Source organism: Acanthochromis polyacanthus, chromosome 14 (genome assembly GCF_021347895.1).
Source record: "Acanthochromis polyacanthus isolate Apoly-LR-REF ecotype Palm Island chromosome 14, KAUST_Apoly_ChrSc, whole genome shotgun sequence".
NCBI classification, from domain to species: Eukaryota; Metazoa; Chordata; class Actinopteri; family Pomacentridae; genus Acanthochromis; species Acanthochromis polyacanthus.
This window is the reverse complement of record NC_067126.1, coordinates 36,041,223-36,061,834: the sequence shown is the minus strand read 5'-3', so window position 1 is coordinate 36,061,834 and position 20,612 is coordinate 36,041,223. Positions and strand designations below refer to the sequence as shown.

Here is a 20,612-nt window from a genome sequence, read left to right as displayed (position 1 = left end):
CCGTGTCATAACAGTGATAAGCGAGCGTAATACCCTCTAACAGCCTCATTTCAAACCGGGTTTAGCACTTTCAAGTGTCCTGATCCAGGAAAACATTGAACTCAGTGGAAAGAATTCACATCTCGCGTTGTGAAAACTCTGCCTTGTGTGCTGTATTCCTGCATCAGTGTGTTGTTTAATCTGCAAATTTTATTATCAGATTAGTTGTATCTGTAAACGTGCGATTAAAACTCCACCCACCTCTGTTTTAATTAGTTTAAATGTCTTCAGCTCAGAAGTAGAGATATATTTTAAAGAAAAAGAAACACATCCCGGTCTTTCAGTGGCGGTTCGGTCGTCTCAGCGAGTTGGGGGTCACAGGAAAGCGACCACAAATGGCTGAAAAGTTCTTTTGTTTGTCATTATGTTCATTATGTCGTACTCTGGCCCGTTTTTTTCCCTCTTTCATCCCGCTCTGACTCAGACTCTCACGGTGAAAAGAGGCTGAACCTCCTCCTCCTCCTCCTCCTCCTCCACTCCCACACTGTGTCTCTCTGCTCCACTAATTGGTCACATTCAGAATCAACAGGCAGAAAAACAAAGCGTGACATCTCTCCATTCTTCCCGACATCCCCTCGGCCTCACACACGCTCTGCACACATGTGTGTCATGCGTGTGTGTGTGTGTGCGCGTTGTTCCCCGCCGAAACTGCACGGTTTACTCGCAAAACCTCCAAACTGGTGACTTCAACAATAGCAGTCTTTGGGTCGAGTCTGCCTCTCGTCCTCCCCCATCCCTCGGAGATTCTCAAGCACTCTGCCTCTTAATTGGTTTTCCATATTAACAAGCTTGTTTCTTTTGATTCACCTCCTGAATAAAATGACGCTCTTAATCAATGTGGCTTTTTTTGTTGCAGCTCAGAGGTCAGTGGAGGCTAAACTCCCCCGGCTAAAGCCCGGACCGCACTAGTCTTTTCACCTCCCGACAAATAGCCTCCACCCATATCCCCCATTAGTGCCCCGGCTGGTTTTGTAGGAGCCATATGTGTTTGTCTAAGGACGCTCTGCCCTTTTCCTCTCGCCAGACTTAAGGATGGTTTCTGGGGTTTTGTGTGAGCGCTAAAGGCTTCCCACACCGACACCCTGGCATTCCCTGTATGCCTGGCATGCCTCTCCACTCGCACTTGTCCAGACACATGGAGGCCTCTTAAGTCAATGTTAGATGTTCTCAGAAAGATCTGCAGTTTCTTCTCATGGCTCGGAGTGCAGCAGGAGCTTTAAATGCCTCACAGAGAACGGTAAATGATATGATAAGGGACAAACAGAATGTATAAAAACAAACCAAATAAGGATCAAAATTCATAGAGTCCACGGTTGTGGCTACCACTAATCTTTTGATTCCTTTTTTGGTCTGTAAAATGGTGAAAACTATCCATTAGTGTTTCCCCAAAGCCAAAGATGACGTCCTCACATGTCTTGTTTTTTCTCCAAGCCAAAGATATTGAGTTTAATCTCATGGAGAAGTAAAGAAACCAGAAAATATTGTATTTTCAGAAGCTGAAATCAGAGAATTTATGTAATTTTATGCTTCAAAAACACGTAAAGTTGTTACCCAGTTATAAAAAATAGCTGGCGATTCATTTCCTAGCCGACAACTAATTGATTAATCGCTGCAGCTCCAGTTCAGACATGCAAGGCCTTAAAAATAAAACTAAAGGCCTCTTTAGTAAATGTTAACCACTTAAACTTCAGTGTACCGCCGGCGGTACACCTACTAATTTGCATAGGAATTTCAAGAACGTCCGACGGCTGCAAACGCGATTATACAAACACTATACGCCGATGGAAAGCTTAGATTCTCATGAATCCGCCGGTATAAACCACTTTCAGATGTGATTACCACAGCGGGTGAGAAAAACACATTTGTCCGACAAAAACAAATATTCATCCATCCGTTCTCTATACACGGCTTCAACGCACACAGCGAGACTCACATTTCCGGGTTCATTATTACACACAGATGAAAATATTCCACAAAAAACGGCCATAATCCAACCTTTTACATCAGATGACACAAGCCAGTAAACTATTTTGTCCAAAACGTGTCCTGAAGTTGGTATAAAATCCACGAATAGGTCGTTTTCAAGGAAATGCACCTCGCGATGCGCGTCCAATATTCCCTGTATTTTTCGTCATTTTTTAAAATTTAAAAATAGAATATTAGCGATTTTTTTGTACTGAAAATGGCTGGAATTGACTGAAGCTTAAAGGGTTAAATGTTCTCAGAAAGATTTGCAGATTCTCCTCATGGCCTGGAGCACAGGAGGAGCTTTAATTGCATATAACTAAATTATATGATTAAAACAAATTAAATATATAATAATGGACTAAAAATGGATCAAATTTGAGCTGCGACAAAATTAGCCAAAAAGTCTGCCTTTCAATGACGATAGAAAGACAAACATTTTGGATTTGTAAAACAATTTGTACCAGATTTCTGGCCACCGTTGTCGCCATGTGTCCGTATTTAGTTTGGTTTGAGGGCTTATCCGACCACACCAGTTGTGTAATTAATCATCAGATGTACCTGTCTGCTGAAGAAGAAAAGAAAGATGGAAATCTTTTTAATAATCACCAACTAGGATGTACTTTGACTTTATTGTTTTAACCAAACAGTAAATATAGTCGTCCTCCAGCAGGGACAGCAGCGTATCATTACCACGCTTTTATTTTATCTCGCACGCGGTTTTGGCGTATTAAAAGGGATTTTATGGCTTTTGGTTTTGGAATTTCCAGAGCAGACAGTTTAATTAAATTCAGCTTCTTTTATCTCCTTTGTTGATGTACACCACGTCCACGTTTTGTCGTACTTTTCTGTTTGACTTCTGCATTCATCACTTGTCACGGACAAATGTTTTAAGGTTCGTCTGTTAATCTGAAAAGAAAAGAAAAGCGCTGCGTACGTCTGATCACCCGGTAGGTGAGGGAGAAACTCGGGGAACCCCCTGAGGAGACGAGGAAACGGCGACATCCAGCAGACATCAGGGTTTCAGAGGGAGAGAGAGAGACGGTGTTATCCAAACAGAACTCACCCTGGTCCTTCCAGCCATGTAATCCCAGCTGGCTTTCTGGTAGTCTGCATGTGTGTGTGTGTGTGTGTGTGTGTGTGTGTGTGTTTCTGTGTGCGAGTGTGTGTGTTAGAGAAAGGAGGGCAGGCGAGCGGCTGTTAAACAGCAGTTTTAGGGGATTAGGAGGTTTTGCAGCACAAAGACTCTGCGTGGAGCAGAGAGGGAGGCTGGATGGAGGAGGAGGAGTTCAGGAGGATGGACGGAGGGAAGTGTGGAAAGTGTGTTTTAGGAGGGTTTTTGGAGGGAAAGAGGGTCAAATAGGTGACTTCATCTGGAAGGTTGGACTGTAGGCTGACATGAATATTCCATATTTGCACGGTGTGAATTCTCCGGCCCTAAAATGCCTCAACTCACGGCAGCTTTTCTAAAAAATTGTGATGTTTTAAGTGTATTCGTTGCAGTAAAATTGCAGGAGACAGTGACATTTGCTAAAAAGTTACACTAGTTCCAACAGATCTGGATGCAACAGCTTCCATCACGGCGGTTTATCTGGTCTGTGGTCCGCTCCTTTCAGACGTTCTAGAGAAAAGTGTTTGTCAGTCGATGATTTTCGTTTGTATTTCACGGGTGTAAAACAGTTTACCTCTGCTTTGGTGAAGAACATCAGAGAATTGTTTTACACATCTTCAGCAGTAATTTTTGTTGGTAAATGAGAGACATTAGAATGGGACATATCTGCATCTTCAAACCATAAACAAGGAAGTGAATTCGGTGCATTACATTTGCGCTGGGGACTGCTATGATTGGTGGAACTCGCGTATGGGGGGGTAAAAGTTGCAGTGATTGGACAAAATTACAGGGTCGTACAGAATTCACGGCGATTGGTTGAATTTGTGTTTATTGTTACAATCGCAGCATCGCAAATTTGTCTTCACTCAATCATAACCTCCATTTTTCAACCTTGTGTTAAGGTGTCTAAAAGCAAATATCAGAAATGTGTATCTGATAAAGTTAGATGCTAGAACTGTCTTTTTTTTACTAACACAAGTGGACGTTCAATGAACTACAGTCATCATGCTGTGGCTCACATCTGGTGTCAGGTTCGTAAAATATATTTGACACTATAGACTATTCGATTCTCCAGCATTATTTGTGGAGGTCGCTCAATGTGAACCTATAGTTTTACTAACATTGTTTTTTTCCCCCTATTTGATTGCCCTACCAGTGATGACCCCAGGTTTTGTGGTCACATTCTTGTGTCTTGACATCAGAAGACTCTGTTTCTGCGCTAGCGTTAGCTTAGTTTTGCACAGTGTTGTTGCTGTTGAGGGATGGAAGAGCAGAATCGATGGAAGGTACTTGTGAGCGAAAATAACTATAAGATCATTTGGATTTTTACCAAAAACTTGACCTGATTTCTTGATATAGAAATCTGGTCAGAAGCTGTTAGTCAACTGAGAAAATCAGGAATGGTCTCATTTTTAAAATTACGTTAATATGTATAAAGTGCTTTAACCCTTTAATCTTCAGTCAATTCCAGCCGTTTTCAGTACAAAAAATCGCTAATATTCTATTTTTAAATAAAAAAAATGACGAAAAATACAGGGAATATTGGACAGGCATCGCGAGGTGCATTTCCTTGAAAACGACCGATTCGGGGATTTTATACCAACTTCAGGACATGTTTTGGACAAAATAGTTTACTGGCTTGTGTCATCTGGATGTAAAAGGTTGGATTATGGCCGTTTTTTGTGGAATCTTTTTTTTGTGTGTAATAATAAACCCGGAAATGTGAGTCGCGCTGTGTGCTTTGAAGCCGTGTATAGAGAACGGATGGATGAATATTCGTTTTTGTCGGACAAATGTGTTTTTCTCACCCGCTGTGGTAATCGCATCTGAAAGTGGTTTATACCGGCGGATTCATGAGAATCTAAGCTTTCCATCGGCGTATAGCGTTTGTATAATCGCGTTTGCAGCCGTCGGACATTCTTGAAATTCCTATGCAAATTAGTAGGTGTACCGCCGGCGGTACACTGAAGCTTAAGGGGTTAAGTTCTTGCATGTAGTACCTGTAAAATGAAGCTCTGGCCGGTTGTAGTTCCTCAATCACAGGTTGCCTTTGGTATTGAAAGCTGACCTGAATCAGACTTATTTTACTTTGTCTGGTTGTTGTATTTAAAGACGAGAGACTGTAGGTTCATAATCACTTGGATTATGTTTCCAATCATAATGCCTGGATGCTTTATGGACTGTTGACCCATACTAAGAATTTCCATTATTCATTAACTATTGTCCCTATAAAGAATGCCTGATTGGTATTTGCTTATTTTTGCTCTACTTACATTATCATAGATCCAGTGCAGAACTCAGTTTTCTTCTCATTCTGGAGACAGAAGTTATTCGGACCCAGAGATCTACTGCTTGGCCCAGACGCTCGGGACAACCATCAGTATTTGGCTTCATTGTTCAGGTTGGAAGCTGTCGTCTGAATTATCGTCCCAGCGTGACCCTGCCAGCCGGCGCTGCTAATAAAACGCTCACTGAATATTTATAGCAAGCGGCAGTAGCAGGAATGTGGGAATTTTAAGAAAATGGAGGGAATTTACAGAACTAAATGTGATAATATCAGCAGTTCTTCTGCGTAATTCAGTGTTTATAATAAAGATTTGCATCCAGAGTTTAGACACGTGTAGGAAGCTGATTTAATTGACTTTTCTTTATTTACTTCAGTCACTCTCCATCCATCCGTCTTGCCCCTTCGTTCCCATCGTCTCTCCAGAGAACCAGTCAGCCACCAGAGCTCACTGCCAGTCGTTTGATTCTGCCCAGTCCAATTATAGCGGGCCTTAATTACCGAGCCTGTCAGCCTCCATCAGCGGAGCCATTCGTCATGTGGACCGGGCTGGACCGGACTGAGCAGGCCTGCTTAGGGTTTGCTGTGGGCTGTAGCTGGATGGAGGGGGACTTGTAGATCTGTCTGTCTGTCTGGAGACGTTTATTATCTGTAACTGGACTCAGGTTGTTCATTCACAGAAGGACATTAAATTAGTGACACTTATGGCAGCACTGTGGAATTTTCACAGTTCAGCAGGAGCCTGTTTTCTAAAGCCTGCAACTTCAAACACACCGGAAGAGGTTTTTTTGAGTGTTTTAATTCACCACAAAGAAACACTATAACATCTAGCGAGCAATATAACCAATGTGTTAGCCTGATAATGTAGACTTCTTTCTGAAAATGCACCTGAAACAGCACTCCTTTCTTTGATTCCTTTCTAGTTTCTCTTCTTCTTTTCGCTTGTGACTAAACATTTATCAAGTGGACTCACAATATTAAAGGATAAATCTGACTTTTTTATTTAGTTTGCTCTGCTTTCAACATCTTTAGTTTAATCTAGAGCACTTTTTGTCAAATTAAATGAATATTTCCAGACATTATGCTGTTTTAGATTTGAAAGGATTTAGAGAAGAAGTTTTCTGATTATTCCTATCTGTGCTACTTGATAATACAGAGTTAAAGCTAGCTAAATATGCTGACTAACTAACTATCAGTTGCAGAGTCCACTTTGAACTCAAGTGGATTACTTTTTTAACTGACTTGGTGCTACCTAAGTTGAATCCTTCCATTGCCTTTATTACCTCTAAAGCTGCGTCTACACCAAAGGGTTATTGCTGTCATCTGTATTTTTGCGGCAACATGCACACTACTGGGTTTTCATTTTAAAACACATAACTCTTGCTACGTACACGCCTAATATCCACTCTACTAGTGAGTTGTAGACTCAAATGACTGACGGGGACCATGTTTTAGTTTGACAGCTCTGGTGTTTTGGACAGGTAGAAATGGTGACGTTAACTTTCTGACTGTGACTAAACAACCCATCTCCTGCTACATGTTTACGCCTGCACCCGACATGCCCAGTGAAAGGTCGCATAACATGCTGGTGATGTTGTGGACAGTCTTAACTGATCAGACAATAACTTAAGCCCGATCCTTTGTTTACATCTGCCGTCATGCGTGGGGTGCAGATTTTCGTAACCGACTTCTATCTGCAGCAGCTTCAACAAATAACTGATTCAGTCATGTGCTAGTATTACCGGTAATACTGCAAATACGAGTACTGCAAAAACAACTTCTTCGCTATTGGAAAGTAGAGCTGATGTCCTAGCTGATTCCAGTTTGATTCAAAAAGTGTACTCTGGTCATTAAGCGTCACAGAGGACTTTGTCATGGTGGGTATCTGCTCTGGGAACTACAGCATTAAACCGTAAGAAGCTTTCCCTGGTGGCGCAACCCCCACAGCAAAGTATTACAGCTGAACTACAATACCAAAGTGGAAAGTGGTACAGGGTAGCAGCAGATGCTAATAGACATACTACCATACCATATAATATGTCGGGATGAGATGCAGTGTGTCCTAAAAAACAGTGTGTAGAATGCAGTAAGTCAAACATAACAGGACGTCCTCCTGGCCGTCCAGACCCACAATCCTCTGTGCAGTTACTTCATGGTAACTCATGCAAGTACAAACATGCTTGCCGTGAGCACACAGACAGATTACAGCTCATTTCACAACACAGACGGTGTCAGTTAAAGCTTAAAGCGCTGAAATGCTCGTCTGGATGAAGAGGACAAAAAGCCAATGAGTCTATAGAACCTTATCAGACAGAAATCTGTGCATTTTCCAACAAAACTGTCTGTTGCACTTGAGTAAATGAAACCTCAATAAACCCCGAAATGCTATTTTGAGTGGGGGTAAAAGTCTGATATGGTGTAACATTTGCTACGTGTTTGGTTCTCCTTGAAAAAAAGCTCCTGGAGAGGTTCTTTGTTGTTGTTTCAACCACGTCCACTTGTTTTCCTCAGAGTGCACCTGAATAAATAAACACATATCGGCACCTGACGACGCTGACAGGAATAGATCCTGTTTTTAGAGAGTTGTTGCTCCATGTTGTGATCGTTTGGTGTCATATGGTGAACGTTGATAATCAACCCGTTCATGTCAGTGTGAAGTGCAGCAGTGTTTGGCTCTGCTGTATGATGACTGTAGACAGTATAGCTCAGTGTTTCCTCTGCGTGTGTGGCGTTTCTTCCCCTTCATCGTCTAACAAACAGCATGAAGGAGGTTATAATTGGGAGGTCCAGAGCTCTGCCAGGTGGAACCACTTGTATCTGAATACGACTCTCGCTCTCTCTCAAGATCTCTCTTGTTTATTGTACCTCTGCCACTCTTTCTCTTAATTCATACCGGCTTTTTCTCTTTTACTTTCTCCCTCTCCGTCTTATCGAGCTTCTAGTTCTGTCTGTTATTAACACGATGCTGCAAAGCCAGATTGACTTTTTTTTTTACTTCTGTACGATTCTGCACGGCTTTCCTGTGCAGTCATCCGCTGTCTGTTCATGACAGTAAGTTCCACCCCCCGCTGAAACCCCCAACCTACAGTCCTAAAGGAACTCTCCAAGCGTTGTCATTAGACGATGTCATTCCTTCCTTCCTGTTTCATCAAACCCACAGAGAACTCTAGTTTGTTTTCGTCGAACAAAGTTTCTTTTGATTTACTATCAAAAGTCTGACTGCTTGAATGTCAGATCTTTGTCTTTCCTTGCAGACAGCAGCGTTGGTTTGTTGGTCACAAGTTGTGACCATGCAGTAGATGCATGGATTCTTTATTGGTTAGCGATTAGCATTGTGATTTGGAAGCCTAGTGTGTCTTTTAGTGCAGTAGCTTCCTTGGTTGGAGCTGAAGGCAGCAGACATCCGTATCCAGGTTATAGAAAACCAGGTAATCCTAGTATTGACTTGTTACTGTTGTAAATCTAAATTTAATTGCTGTGGTCACAGAGCAACTGTTCCAATTTGATAATTACATTATTTGCATTGATTAAGTGGAGATAAGAGTGCTTTTTAAAAAGGTTTTGGCATATAATCAATTTTAGAATTCAAAATGTCCAATTCATTAATTAATTCTTAAATTTGTGTTCTTAATACCGACTTGTTCTTCTGTTTGTCTTATTTATCTTGTATATAAGGCTGTCAAAATGAACGCATTAATACAGATTAATCCATCATCGTGATTAATCTGATTAAACATTTTAACGCAGTTAACACATCTGCAGTGCAGAATGACTGAAAGTCCCTGAAATGTCTCTGGCAGCGCATTTCAGGCAGTTTGTCCAAGTAGGCTTGTCATTGCACATGGTGATCCGGTAGTGACAGAACCAAGCAACTCCACATGGAAGACGCTAAACAGCACGTATGTCAGTCGACCAAATATTAGCACATTAGCGACTGACTTTTGCTGCCTTTGCGTTTCTGTGTGTTTGTTTGATCAAATGGATGAGTATTATTTATTGTAAAAAAGATCAATGTTCCTTGAATTAATTGCCTCTAAATTAATCATACTTGGGTGCATAGCATCACTAAAACCAGGACTTTCTGATGTCACCGTGCTTCTCTGCTTTGAAGAGGAAAGCTTTGCTGCTCTTACAACTTTTACAAAAAAAATAAACTATTTACAAAGGTGGAACTCATGTTTTCAAGGAAAATGCCATCAGTTTGTGTTTGTGTATTAACCTTGTATTTTCCTTTTCTTCCTTGTCCTCCAGGTGATCGATGGAAAACTGGCTCCCTTCCTGTCCAAAGTGATCAAGTTCGCCAGCTCCCACGTTTTCAGCTGCAGTTTGTGTCGAGAAAAAGGCTTCATCTGTGAGCTCTGCCACAACGGACAGGTCATCTACCCCTTCCAGGAGAACGCCACCCGCAGGTACACAACATTCACTCTGCCACTCAATCAGAAGTGAGGCTCATTTAGATTTTAACTTGATCTGACCGGATTTGATTTGACATAAACTTATTTTAAGCTATATTTTACCAGGATTGTCAAGCTTAGGTGTCAGTTTTTTTCTCAAAGGTAGATTTTTGATTCCATGTAACCTCCTAATTAAAGCGGTGAATAGATGAATGGATGGATGATCAAATGAAAGGTCTGATGGCAACCAGTTACTCAGTGGAATCAGAAGTTATAGTTTCTCTTTTTATTGAAGCAAGTATTTTTAAAAATCAAATCATGAAATATTCCTTCTCCTAATGAGAAAAGTGGGAATCAGGAAATTCACAGTATAGCTCAGTAAATCTGAGGTTGATGTGATTTTTCTTCATCTTCTCCCACCATGTGCAGTTCTGGGTTTAGGTTTTGAGAAATCTGCCTCTACACAATTATTTTAATTACAAATATTTGTCAAATTATGCTGACGACACACAGCTTTTCCTCTCTTTTCCACCTGACGACACAACAGTTTCAGCTCGGATATCAGCATGTCTGGTTGGTATCTCCACATGGATGAAGGAACGGCACCTTCAGCTGAACCTGTCTAAGACTGAACTCATGGTCTTTCCAGCTTGTCCATCTGTTCAGCCTCAGATCAGTGTCCAACTTCACTCGAGCCTACTTATGCCCACAAACTCAGCCAGAAACCTGGGTGTCATGATTGATGACCAGCTGACCTTTAAGGTTCACGTGGCCTCAGTTTCTCGATCTTGTCGTTATTCCCTCTACAACATCAGGAAGATCAGACCCTTCCTGACCCAACAGGCCACACAACTTCTGGTTCAGGCTCTTGTGATGTCACGCATTGACTACTGCAACACTCTTCTGGCAGGTCTCCCTGCATGTACAGTCAAGCCTCTACAGATGATCCAGAATGCAGCAGCACGTCTGGTCTTCAACCAGCCCAAAAGAGCTCATGCCACTCCCCTGTTTATCTCCCTTCACTGGCTTCCAGTTGCAGCCATAATCAAATTCAAAACTCTCCTCCTGGCTTACAAAACATTTACAAGAACGGCCCCAGCCTACCTGGATTCCCTGATCCAGGTCTACTCCCCTTCACGCCCACTTCGCTCTGCATGTGAGAGACGCCTGGTGCTTCCAGCCCAGCACGGCTCCAAATCTCTAGCCAGACTCTTCTCCTCCGTTGTTCCCAAATGGTGGAACAATCTACCAAACTCTGTGCGTTCTGCTGAGTCCCTTTCTACTTTTAAGAGACAATTGAAGACTCAGTTGTTCAGAGAACACCTAGGTGCTTAATCTGACTCCACCTTAGGGGTAGAATAAGTCAGGTGCTCCAAAACCCAGCACTTATTTAGCGCTGACAAAGTTGAAAAAAACAAAAAAAAAAAAAGGGTGGGGGGGTGGCGGGTTGGCAATTCTTCTGCAACTTGATGGCAACACCTTTGACGAATCGCACTTGAAGCACTTTTGCACTTTTGCACTTACTACAGGTTTTTCCATATGTCTGAATTCTTGCTTGTGTTGTACGTCGCTTTGGACAAAAGCGTCTGCTAAATGAAATTGTAGAATTGTAGAAATTCTGATCAAAATTGTGAGTCTGGATGTAAAATGATGGAGGGAGTCTGTGGCTGTAGCGCCCAAAAAGTTAAACCCAGAACAAAGTAAACCGATTCTAAATGGATCATTAACAATTCTTCATTTCGATTCTGCGACAGATTGCAGTCGTGCTAGTTTACAAAAAGTACTGCAAACACCTGACAGATTTCTTTCAGGACCTGAAATGAATCATGATGCAGACATTTGAGAGGCTGATAGTCCAAAACCAGGACAAATTAGACCCAAACATGCTGAGTGGTAACAAGATAAACCAAGTCTTGCCAATCTGGAGGTGAGATATAAAACATGTACGTGACTCTTTGAGCAGTGAGTCTGCTGTTTGTTAGTAACACTGTTGGCTGAAGAGAGTCCAGAGCCTCGTCTTCATCCCCTCAGAGTGACGGACAGCAGAAGGATAAGAGTTGATTCCTAAAGACTCTGAGCTGTGGACAGACACACCCCGACTTGTTGAGGTGTGTTTTATGACTTGTGGAGGAAGTTTTAACTGATAACAGCTGTATCTGCTGTACTTACTGGAACTGAGCTGTAAAGATTCACTAGAACAGACGTAAACAGCCTGACACGTATATTTCGTTCAGTTGAGTCTGAATGCAGTAATCCAGTCAGTAACTAATAATAACAGTATACTCATGAGCTGATTTGTTGGAATTAAGGCAAAGACGGGCTGAAAACAAACTGTGACTTTATCCAAATGACTGACACGACTTAATTTGGAGCTCAAACTGAATGTAAACTTCTAAAATGTTGGTAATAGTCCTTCCTACAGGAGGCAGGATGTCAGTCTGTACTGTTTGGGTCGAGGTGATTGCGTCTCGTACAGTTGAGGACTGACGGCTATCCCATGATCCTGTTGGAACACTTCCACTACCCAAGTCCTCAGAGTGAACATACTGAGCTTTACATTCCTTCTGATCCATGTGAACAGCAGCTAGATTAGTTCTAACGCTCTGAAAGTTTAAGGACACCCTCTCCAGGTCATCCAGGAAGGAGACGTGGTGTTTTTATTGCTCGTTCTCCAACAGTATCCAGCTGCTGGTTGTGAGCACAGCTGCCGTGAAGCTGTAGGTGAATATATGGTTGTTGTTTGGACTTTGGTTGCTGCTGTGCGTATGTTGTTGGTCTTCTACGTGTTTGTTTAGAAGTTCAGGAACATGGCAGGTTCAATGCAGCACCCAGCCAGAAAAACTGTCACTGAACTCATCCTTCTGCTGCAACAGTTAGAGCAACTACAACTAAATGCGACAGAAAGATTCACTGAGTCTCTGAGCTGTATGGGGTTATAGTGTCATGTGGCCGAAAGAGAGCCGCTTTACCCTCAGCTGTGTCTGCCAGGATCAGGTCTGCACCATTTTATAAAGAAAGGAAACAAGAGGAGCAGATTTACCAGATCTCTTACTGCCCTCTTACCACAACAGAGTGCAGATATTGTTTTATTATCAGCCAAGGAACGCGGCAGAGTTATGTGACAGTCGACGTACGTCCATCTGTCGGTCCGATAAGGAGAGCTGGGAAATGCAAATTCCAGCAAAAATGGCTAGAAAACGTGGAATTCAGAGGAGGACTGCAGCCTGCGAGTGGTCAGGGGCGGTTTGTGGATTCTGAAATAGTGAAATGTAGGGACAGTTTTCATGGAAAAATCATTTTTTACAGAATACAAACCTGTGTAATTTGTTGAGTTCACGGTCTTGGCAATGAAATTTTTACAGTATAGCATTAAAAAACATTAAATCTGACTGATTTCTGCAGAAACCCTGAAGGCACATCTGTCCTAAAATCACTGCTTTCTCAAGGTGTAACAGCTGGACTTATCCATAGTACCGCAGACTGAACCCAGTTAACCAGCCTTCATCCCTCTGCATCCCAGTCAGACAGACAGAGCAGCAGCAGCTGGGCTCACAACCAGAAGCTGGAAACTGTCGGAAATTAGTCTCTGAGAATGAATAATGAGCAATAAATGCATCACAAATTCTCCCCCGTCTGAAGAGTGTTTCCTTAAACTGGTTAGAACTCAACTGGACCCACACATGGATCAGAAGGAATGTAGTAAAGTACACGAGTCTGCTCCGTAGTAGGGCTGCAGCTGTCTGTTATCGATTATTCTGGCGATTGATCGACTATTCGGATTCCATGCTTCACATGCGCGTTACAGCATCAGAAGAGGGAGTGAGCACGCTGTGCAACAGAAATAACCGTCCTGGTCCAACACAGGTGGACATCTGCGGTTTGTCGTACATATATAGTATAGTACAGGGGTGTTTAAATAAACCTAAGCCATGGGAACCTACATGAATTTATGTTTGGTCTGTTTAAACTGCTACTACTGCAGCTGATAGAACACAAATAGGAAAACTGATCAATTTATTAGTATCGATTACAGAGAAAATTCAGTCAGTAATTTTAGTAGTGTTTCCTTCATTATGAGACAGTCAGACCTACATGACCTTCAGGACAATGTCATGTTTAATATATGAATTGCACAGCTGTGTTCTCAATAATCAGCTGCACTGATCGGTAAAATTAACACATTAACACACGTTTGACAGTTTTCTACAAGCAGTTCTGTCTCACGTGATTTCCAGTTGCAGCTTTTTACCGTCACAAATGTTTATGTTCCTCATTGTTCTCCATTAAAACAACCTGTTACCACTCGTTTCATTTTGTGCAGTCAGATGATGGTTAAACCTTGAGTTTGAAGCAAAAGTCTGAGTTGAAGACCTCCTTCATAGCTGTTACCTCTGACAGAGGACCGCTCTATTCTGATTTATGGACTGGATTTGTTTGATCTGCTCCTCACTGATTTTACAGAAACCTGAACCTGTGTTTTTGCTCCTCTCAGGTGCGACGGTTGCGGCGCCGTTTTCCACGCCGAGTGTCGTCAGAAAGCTCAGCCGTGTCCTCGCTGCGTCCGCCGTGAACTCCACCACAAGAGGCCGTCGTCCTTCTGGTCTCCGGACGACGACAGTCCCGGCTGCTTCCACCTGCCCTACCAGGACACCTGAGACACAATCCCTGGAGGTTAGGGCACAGCCGGACAGAGCGTCTGCTGTGTCTGACCTGCGGAGTCTGCAGGACGGACCTCGTGACAGTTTGAACCGGACGATGAACGCACAACATCGGACTCGTCGTCAGGTTTGTGTTTTCGTGTGTGTGTTCCCGCCAACGCACACACACACCTGAGCTGAGCCCCCCTCTATCCGACAGGGAGAAAAAAACCAAGGACTGCTGCGTCAGGCTTGTGTTTTGTAGTCAAACGTCTTCACAAACTCGACCATCTTCATCCCTACAACACGGCACAAACCTTCACTTACCCCAGGAGTCACAGCTGTAAACTCACAGCTGGAGAACCGGAGAACATCTGCAGTTTATCTCCAAGCTTAAGCTCAGCAATGACGTTAGAAAATTAATGACCATTTACAGCAGCTGATTAATAATAATTAAAGAAGATTTGCTGCTTCTCTGTGTGGTTTTGGACGGTTGGAAGAAGCAAACAAACGTCTTTCTGGCCTCTGGGAACTTGCAATGGTTTGGTTGTCTTTGTTTACAAACTAAATTACACAAAAACTGAGGGAAAACTGGATTTATCTGTAATGGAAATAATCTATAGATAGGTTAGATTAACCCCAGACCATCTGAACATGAAGCTCTCACTCTAGAGCTGTGAAGTTTGGCTGGAAAAAGTTGGTTTTCTTCTTTATGGAAAGCAGCAGCTAATAGATTTACATGAAGTAGAGACAAATTTAACATTAGAGTTCACATCGTTTCTGTCTTAAAACATCAGTCTGTTGCTCCTTTGGATAATAAAACAGGATTTGCTTACTGTCGTATTTCTCCCGGTTCTTTCTGAGCATTAATTTCCGTTTTTCAGAATGAATTCAAACCAAAGTGACGCAGGACAGTCTCCACAGTCCTGGTTCTGTGTGAAACTAATCCAGAGTTGAACCATTTAACCATTTTCTGAACATTTAGAGACAAAGCAGCTCAACTATTTATTGAAGAAGACCTATTAATAAAAATAATCTGTTCGTAAAATCACATTAAATTATACATTTGTAGTAATTTTTCAACAACAAACTACAGAATCACACTGAAGTTATTTTTTGTTGCTGCTGCTGTTTGTGAAGAAGCAGAATCTAAACATTTACAGTTAAATTTAAGTCTTCAAGGAGAGCTGCTGGAAAATTTCCAGAAAATTGCCATAAAATTGCTATACAGTTCCTGGAAAATTCCCACAAAATTACTGGAAAATTCCCACAAACTTGCCATGAAATTCCTAAAAAAAATTCCAGTAAATTCCTGGGAAATGTCCGTTAAATTGCTATAAAGTTCTTGGAAAATTTCTACAAAATTCTTGGAAAATTCCCATAAAGTTGCCATAAATTTGCTTTAAATTCTTGGAAAATTTCCACAAAAATTCCTGAAAAATTCCCATAAATTTGCTATAGAATTGCTATAAATCTTCCACAAGATTCCCAGGAAATTGCCATGAAATTGTTATAAAATTCTAGGAATATTTCCACAAAATTCCTTGAAAGTTTGAATAAAGTTGCCTTTAATTTGCTTTAAATTCTTGGAAAATCCCCACTAAATTACCATGAAATTCCCATAAAGTTGCTATAAAATTGCCAGAAAGTTTTCACAAAATTCCTGGAAAATTCCTATAAATTTGCCATAGAATTGCTACAAAATTCCCTGAAAGTTTCCATAAAGTTGCCATAAATTTACTGTAAAGTTCTTGGAAAATTCCCATAAAGTTGCCATGAAATTACTATAGAATCCCTGGAGAATTTTCACAAATTTCCAGTAAAATTCCCACACATTTCCAGGAAGTTCTCTGAAGACTTAGAGAAAAAGCAGCTTACCTATTTATCAAAAAAGAACTGATATTGAAAATAATCCATTAGTAAAACCACATTAAACTATAAATTTAGTCATTTTTCAGAGTCACGCTGATGTTAATTTCTGTTGCTGCTGTTTGTGAAGAAGCAAAATCCAAACATTTAACAGTTAAATTCCCGTCTTCAAGGAGAGTGTCTGATTAGATTTTGGGTTCACCTGTAATTAGAATTATTAGATTTGGATCTTTTTACCCAAATATAATAATAATATTAATAACTAAAATATTAGCTGTGACTGAAGTATAGAATCCCTCCATCCTTTCTCACATTTTCCCTCCAGCTAAGTTATTAAATGTGTCGATGTGGAATGAAAGATGATTTTTAACTCATTTTATCAGTGTTCTGTACTGTAAATGTGAACAGCAAACAGACTTTAATTTGAAAGGGTCTCTGTCTGTCTGAGCACTTCCTCCTCCTCCATCAGTGTGACTGTAAAATGAAAAGGGGCAATAATCTACTGTAACTTATTCTCTCATTGCTGCCTTTCTCCTTCCTCTGTGCTTCTTCTTCTTGTGCTTTATTCATGCAGAACCTTTGGGACATGATAGCAGCTTTAGCTTTTAGTATCTCTATGCAACCTAGACGGCCTTTATCATCCACTGCTTTCACACGTAAAGGTCTGAAACACACTTTGTTTGTCTTCATGCTGCTGCAGCGGCTGCGTTTCCGTCCAGTCTGAAGGAGGATTTCATGGAAAATCTCATAAAATCTTGGAGAAATTATGCAGATTGTTTGATTGTAGCTGACGAAACAGCGACGCAAACTGAAAATATATTCAAGATTTAATACAATTATGCAAATATCTGTCTCAGAATCAGCTGTTTTTGGTTCAAAGTTTTTCATGTCAATTCAGAATTGTACACTTTTTTCTTTCCTACACGAAAAATAATGTTGCTTCAATCAGCAATGAAAGAAATAAAGTGAACTTAGTTGCACTGTTTGAAGAGTTTAAGTTTCTAACCAGCCTTCAGATTCATCAACTGCAGCTTTAACCTTTAAAATGTCAGAATTTAAAGCATTGATGGAAACCCAGCCGCTGTTTCTTCCTGCTACATGTTTTCTTTTTCCTAATAAACTGAAGTCTAAGTGCGGCCGGACGGCTTTTATTTGATTTCAGTTTTCACTTTTTTCCTCACCTGTCCAGCTCCATCGTCTTTTTCAGCTTGTTTGAGCCGTAAAACTGTTTCTGAAGCAGATTTGTGTTCCTGTAATGAAGCAGCAGCTCTGGTTTTATTCAGGAATGTGTGTTTTTGTGGAGATCAAACGAGGTTATTTGTGTTTACGAAGCGTGAAGGAAACTTGAATAGCTGAATATGTAGTTTACCAAATGGCAAGAAAAATGCACTGAAGTGAAATTTAGTTTTGAAGGTTAAACCTGAAGCCGGCTGAAATTAAAAATGTTTACGTTGTTGTTGGCGGACTGTGCCTGAAGGAAAAGGTTGTGATGGTTGGAATCAGGGCTCCAGACGAACTCGTCACTGGTAACTTTGGTGCTCCCAACGTTTTGGTCGCACCAGCCAATAATCTGGTCGCCTCACCTCCTTATTCTGGTTCAGCATGGCCCAGCTGAGTTAATGTCCACCATCATGCTGAAGAAGTGCTGTTTTAGCAGAGCCTAGTTCTCTGATAAAAGACTTCATGTTTGTAAAAGGTTTTAATCTGAAAATGCATTTTGTGATATCAGACATAAACTGGGCACAAACACTTATCAGTAAATGCTACATTCAGAAAACTCACAAAAAAATCCCAGAAAATTGCCATGAAATTCCCATAAATTTCCTAGAAAATTCCTGGAAAAATTCAACAAGATTCTATAAAATGAAATTGCCAGATAATTCCCATAAAGTTGCCATAAAATTTCCACAAAATGCTAGGAAAATTCCCATAAAATTTTCACAGAATTGCAGGAAAATTCTCAGAAAATTGCAATGAAATTCCTGGAAAATTTCCTCAAAATTTCCATGAAATCGCCAGACAATTGCTATAAAATTCCCAGAAAATGTCCACAAAAGACCTGGAAAATTTGCATAAAATGTTCATGAAATTCCTGGAAAATTTCCATTAAATTGCCGGACAATTGCCATGAAATTGCTAGAAATTTCCTATAAAAAAAGTCCCATAAAAAATTGTAGGAAAATTGTCAGAATATTAAATTTCCAGGAACATTACAATGAAATTTCAAGGAAAATCCCATAAAATGTCCATAGAATTCCTGGAAAATTCTGATAAAACTCCCAGAGCATTCCCATAAAATCCTATGGAAATTCTATAAAATAGTGGAAAGTCAAATGCGACCAGTTTAAATTTTCACTCTCAAAAACTTTTCTCTCAGTCTGGAGCCCTGGTTGGAAGCTTTTTATTTCTGAATGTAATTTGACTTCTTTTTTTTTTAACTTTTGAAATCCTGCTCTTACTTTGTGTACTGTGGAGCTCAGCATGTATCAGGAATTTTCTTTGAATAATGTTTTTTTAAATTCATCTTACAGATTCCCCACAGGCCTAAATCACACCTGAAGGTTTAGTTTTTCTGCTTAGAAAATGAGAAAAGCATAAACAAACCTCCAAGTACCTGATTCTCTTGTCACAGAATAGAATATGAACTCTATTAGCAGGTCTTTAAACTGTTAGCTGTGAAATTTGTGTTAAATGTTGTGTAACAAGTTTTTGTGAATCACTTTAACCTGAAAATGAAAAGTGATTTAGTTTATCTGGACAAACTTTATACACAATTAAAACTTAGTAATGTTGCCTTGATACGACTTGACATTTACACTTTATACTATAAATAAATAAACATAAATATCCATGTGGTGTGTATAAGATCATATGTAAGATCATAATTAGCCAATTCATCCACAATTATTATTTTTTTTTGGTATTTTGTAGAATATTAGGAATAAATAAATCACCTCCAGATGCCTGCTGGGCTCCATAAATAGTCTCTAAAAAAGCTGAATTTGAGGATTTGATCAGAGTTTTGTTGATGTCTTTACTTGTTTTCTGCCGTTTGTTCATTCATACATCATTTAAGTGCAGTTTTGTGTTTGATTTTTTACCGTTTTCTCTGTTTTATTTGAGTTGAACCTGCTCTGTGTGACGTTCCAGATGTTTTTCAGGTGACCGTAAACCTCGACACTGAGTTTAATGTTTGGAAATGAGTTCATGTTTTTATGTTCTGTGATCATGGCAGTCTGTTTTCAGTTTAGAACCTCTTGTACAGTATTTAAGCAGAGGAACTGGACTGAAACTCATCACTTTCGCACTTTTTAAGTTATTGTTTTTTTTGAAACATCGCAGCCGAGCCCTTATGCAGCACAGGGAGTTGATTTTCTGTATGATTTCCTTCCTCACTCCCGTCCGGTTTGTTCAGATTTGTCCGCTAGCCACTGATGCCAATAAAGACAAACTTCTTAATAGTCAAAGTGTTTGAATCTTGTGTGGAATTTTGCTTTTAACTTCCTTTACTTTTGCTTATCCTTTATTTCTGTTCATATTTCAGAGCAGGTATGAGTTAACGTACTGAACGTGACGTGAAAACTTCTTATTTTTTAGCTTTTAAAGACCAGATGAGTTGTTTCGGTGTAGAAGAACAACAAATACCCACTAATCCTCCTCCCTCCGTGTTCGCTGGTAGAACTCCAGATGTGTTGGATGCAAGTATTATTAAGTATTATTACCAGAATACATCAAAATGAGCAGGAATCCTGCAGGAGAACGTCCTTTGGGATCGGTAAGTTCATCTGTAAAGAAATAAAAATACATTTTTATTGGTAATGTAGTATTATTACTGTTAATGTAGTATTATTTCTGGCAATGTAGTATTTTTACTGATTGTGGAAATATTTTTACTATTAATGGAACATTATTACTGGTAATTAGTTAGGTGGAAAAGACCGAAATCTGGGGTCGATAGTTCACTTTTTCAGGAAAGCAACAAATTTGGTGCAGACATAGTATATGAACATACAATTCATTTAAGAGGAGTACCCCAAAAATCTAAGCCCCCTGGTGGCCGCCATCTTGAATTCAAATATGGCCGCCTTGCTAAACCTATTTATGTAATATCTCCCTGAATATGGCAGACACAAAATTACTTTAAAGATCTACCCCCATTGTTTAAGTGTCTGCGGATTCAATAAAGCCATTTATAACAGTGTTATAACAGCCACCAGGGGGCTTAGATTTTTGGGGTACTCCTTAAATCAATTGTATGGTCATATACTATGTCTGTACCAAATTTGGTGCTTCCTGAAAAAGTGAACTATCAT

The 20,612-nt window shown here is 40.4% G+C and overlaps 1 protein-coding gene across 4 annotated transcripts in view; it reads left to right on the top strand.

The window, feature by feature from the left end:
• plekhm3 (pleckstrin homology domain containing, family M, member 3) overlaps positions 1-19,760 on the top strand; it is a 60,531-nt gene extending 40,771 nt beyond the window's left edge. For all 4 annotated transcript variants that reach the window (XM_022199035.2, XM_051958796.1, XM_051958797.1 and 1 more), the window contains 2 exons: positions 9,651-9,808; positions 14,286-19,760. In XM_022199035.2, the coding sequence (XP_022054727.1) occupies positions 9,651-9,808; positions 14,286-14,448 (321 nt within the window). In that variant the 3' untranslated portion in view covers positions 14,449-19,760. The remainder of the gene's footprint in view (positions 1-9,650; positions 9,809-14,285) is intronic.
• Positions 19,761-20,612: the final 852 nt, after the last annotated feature.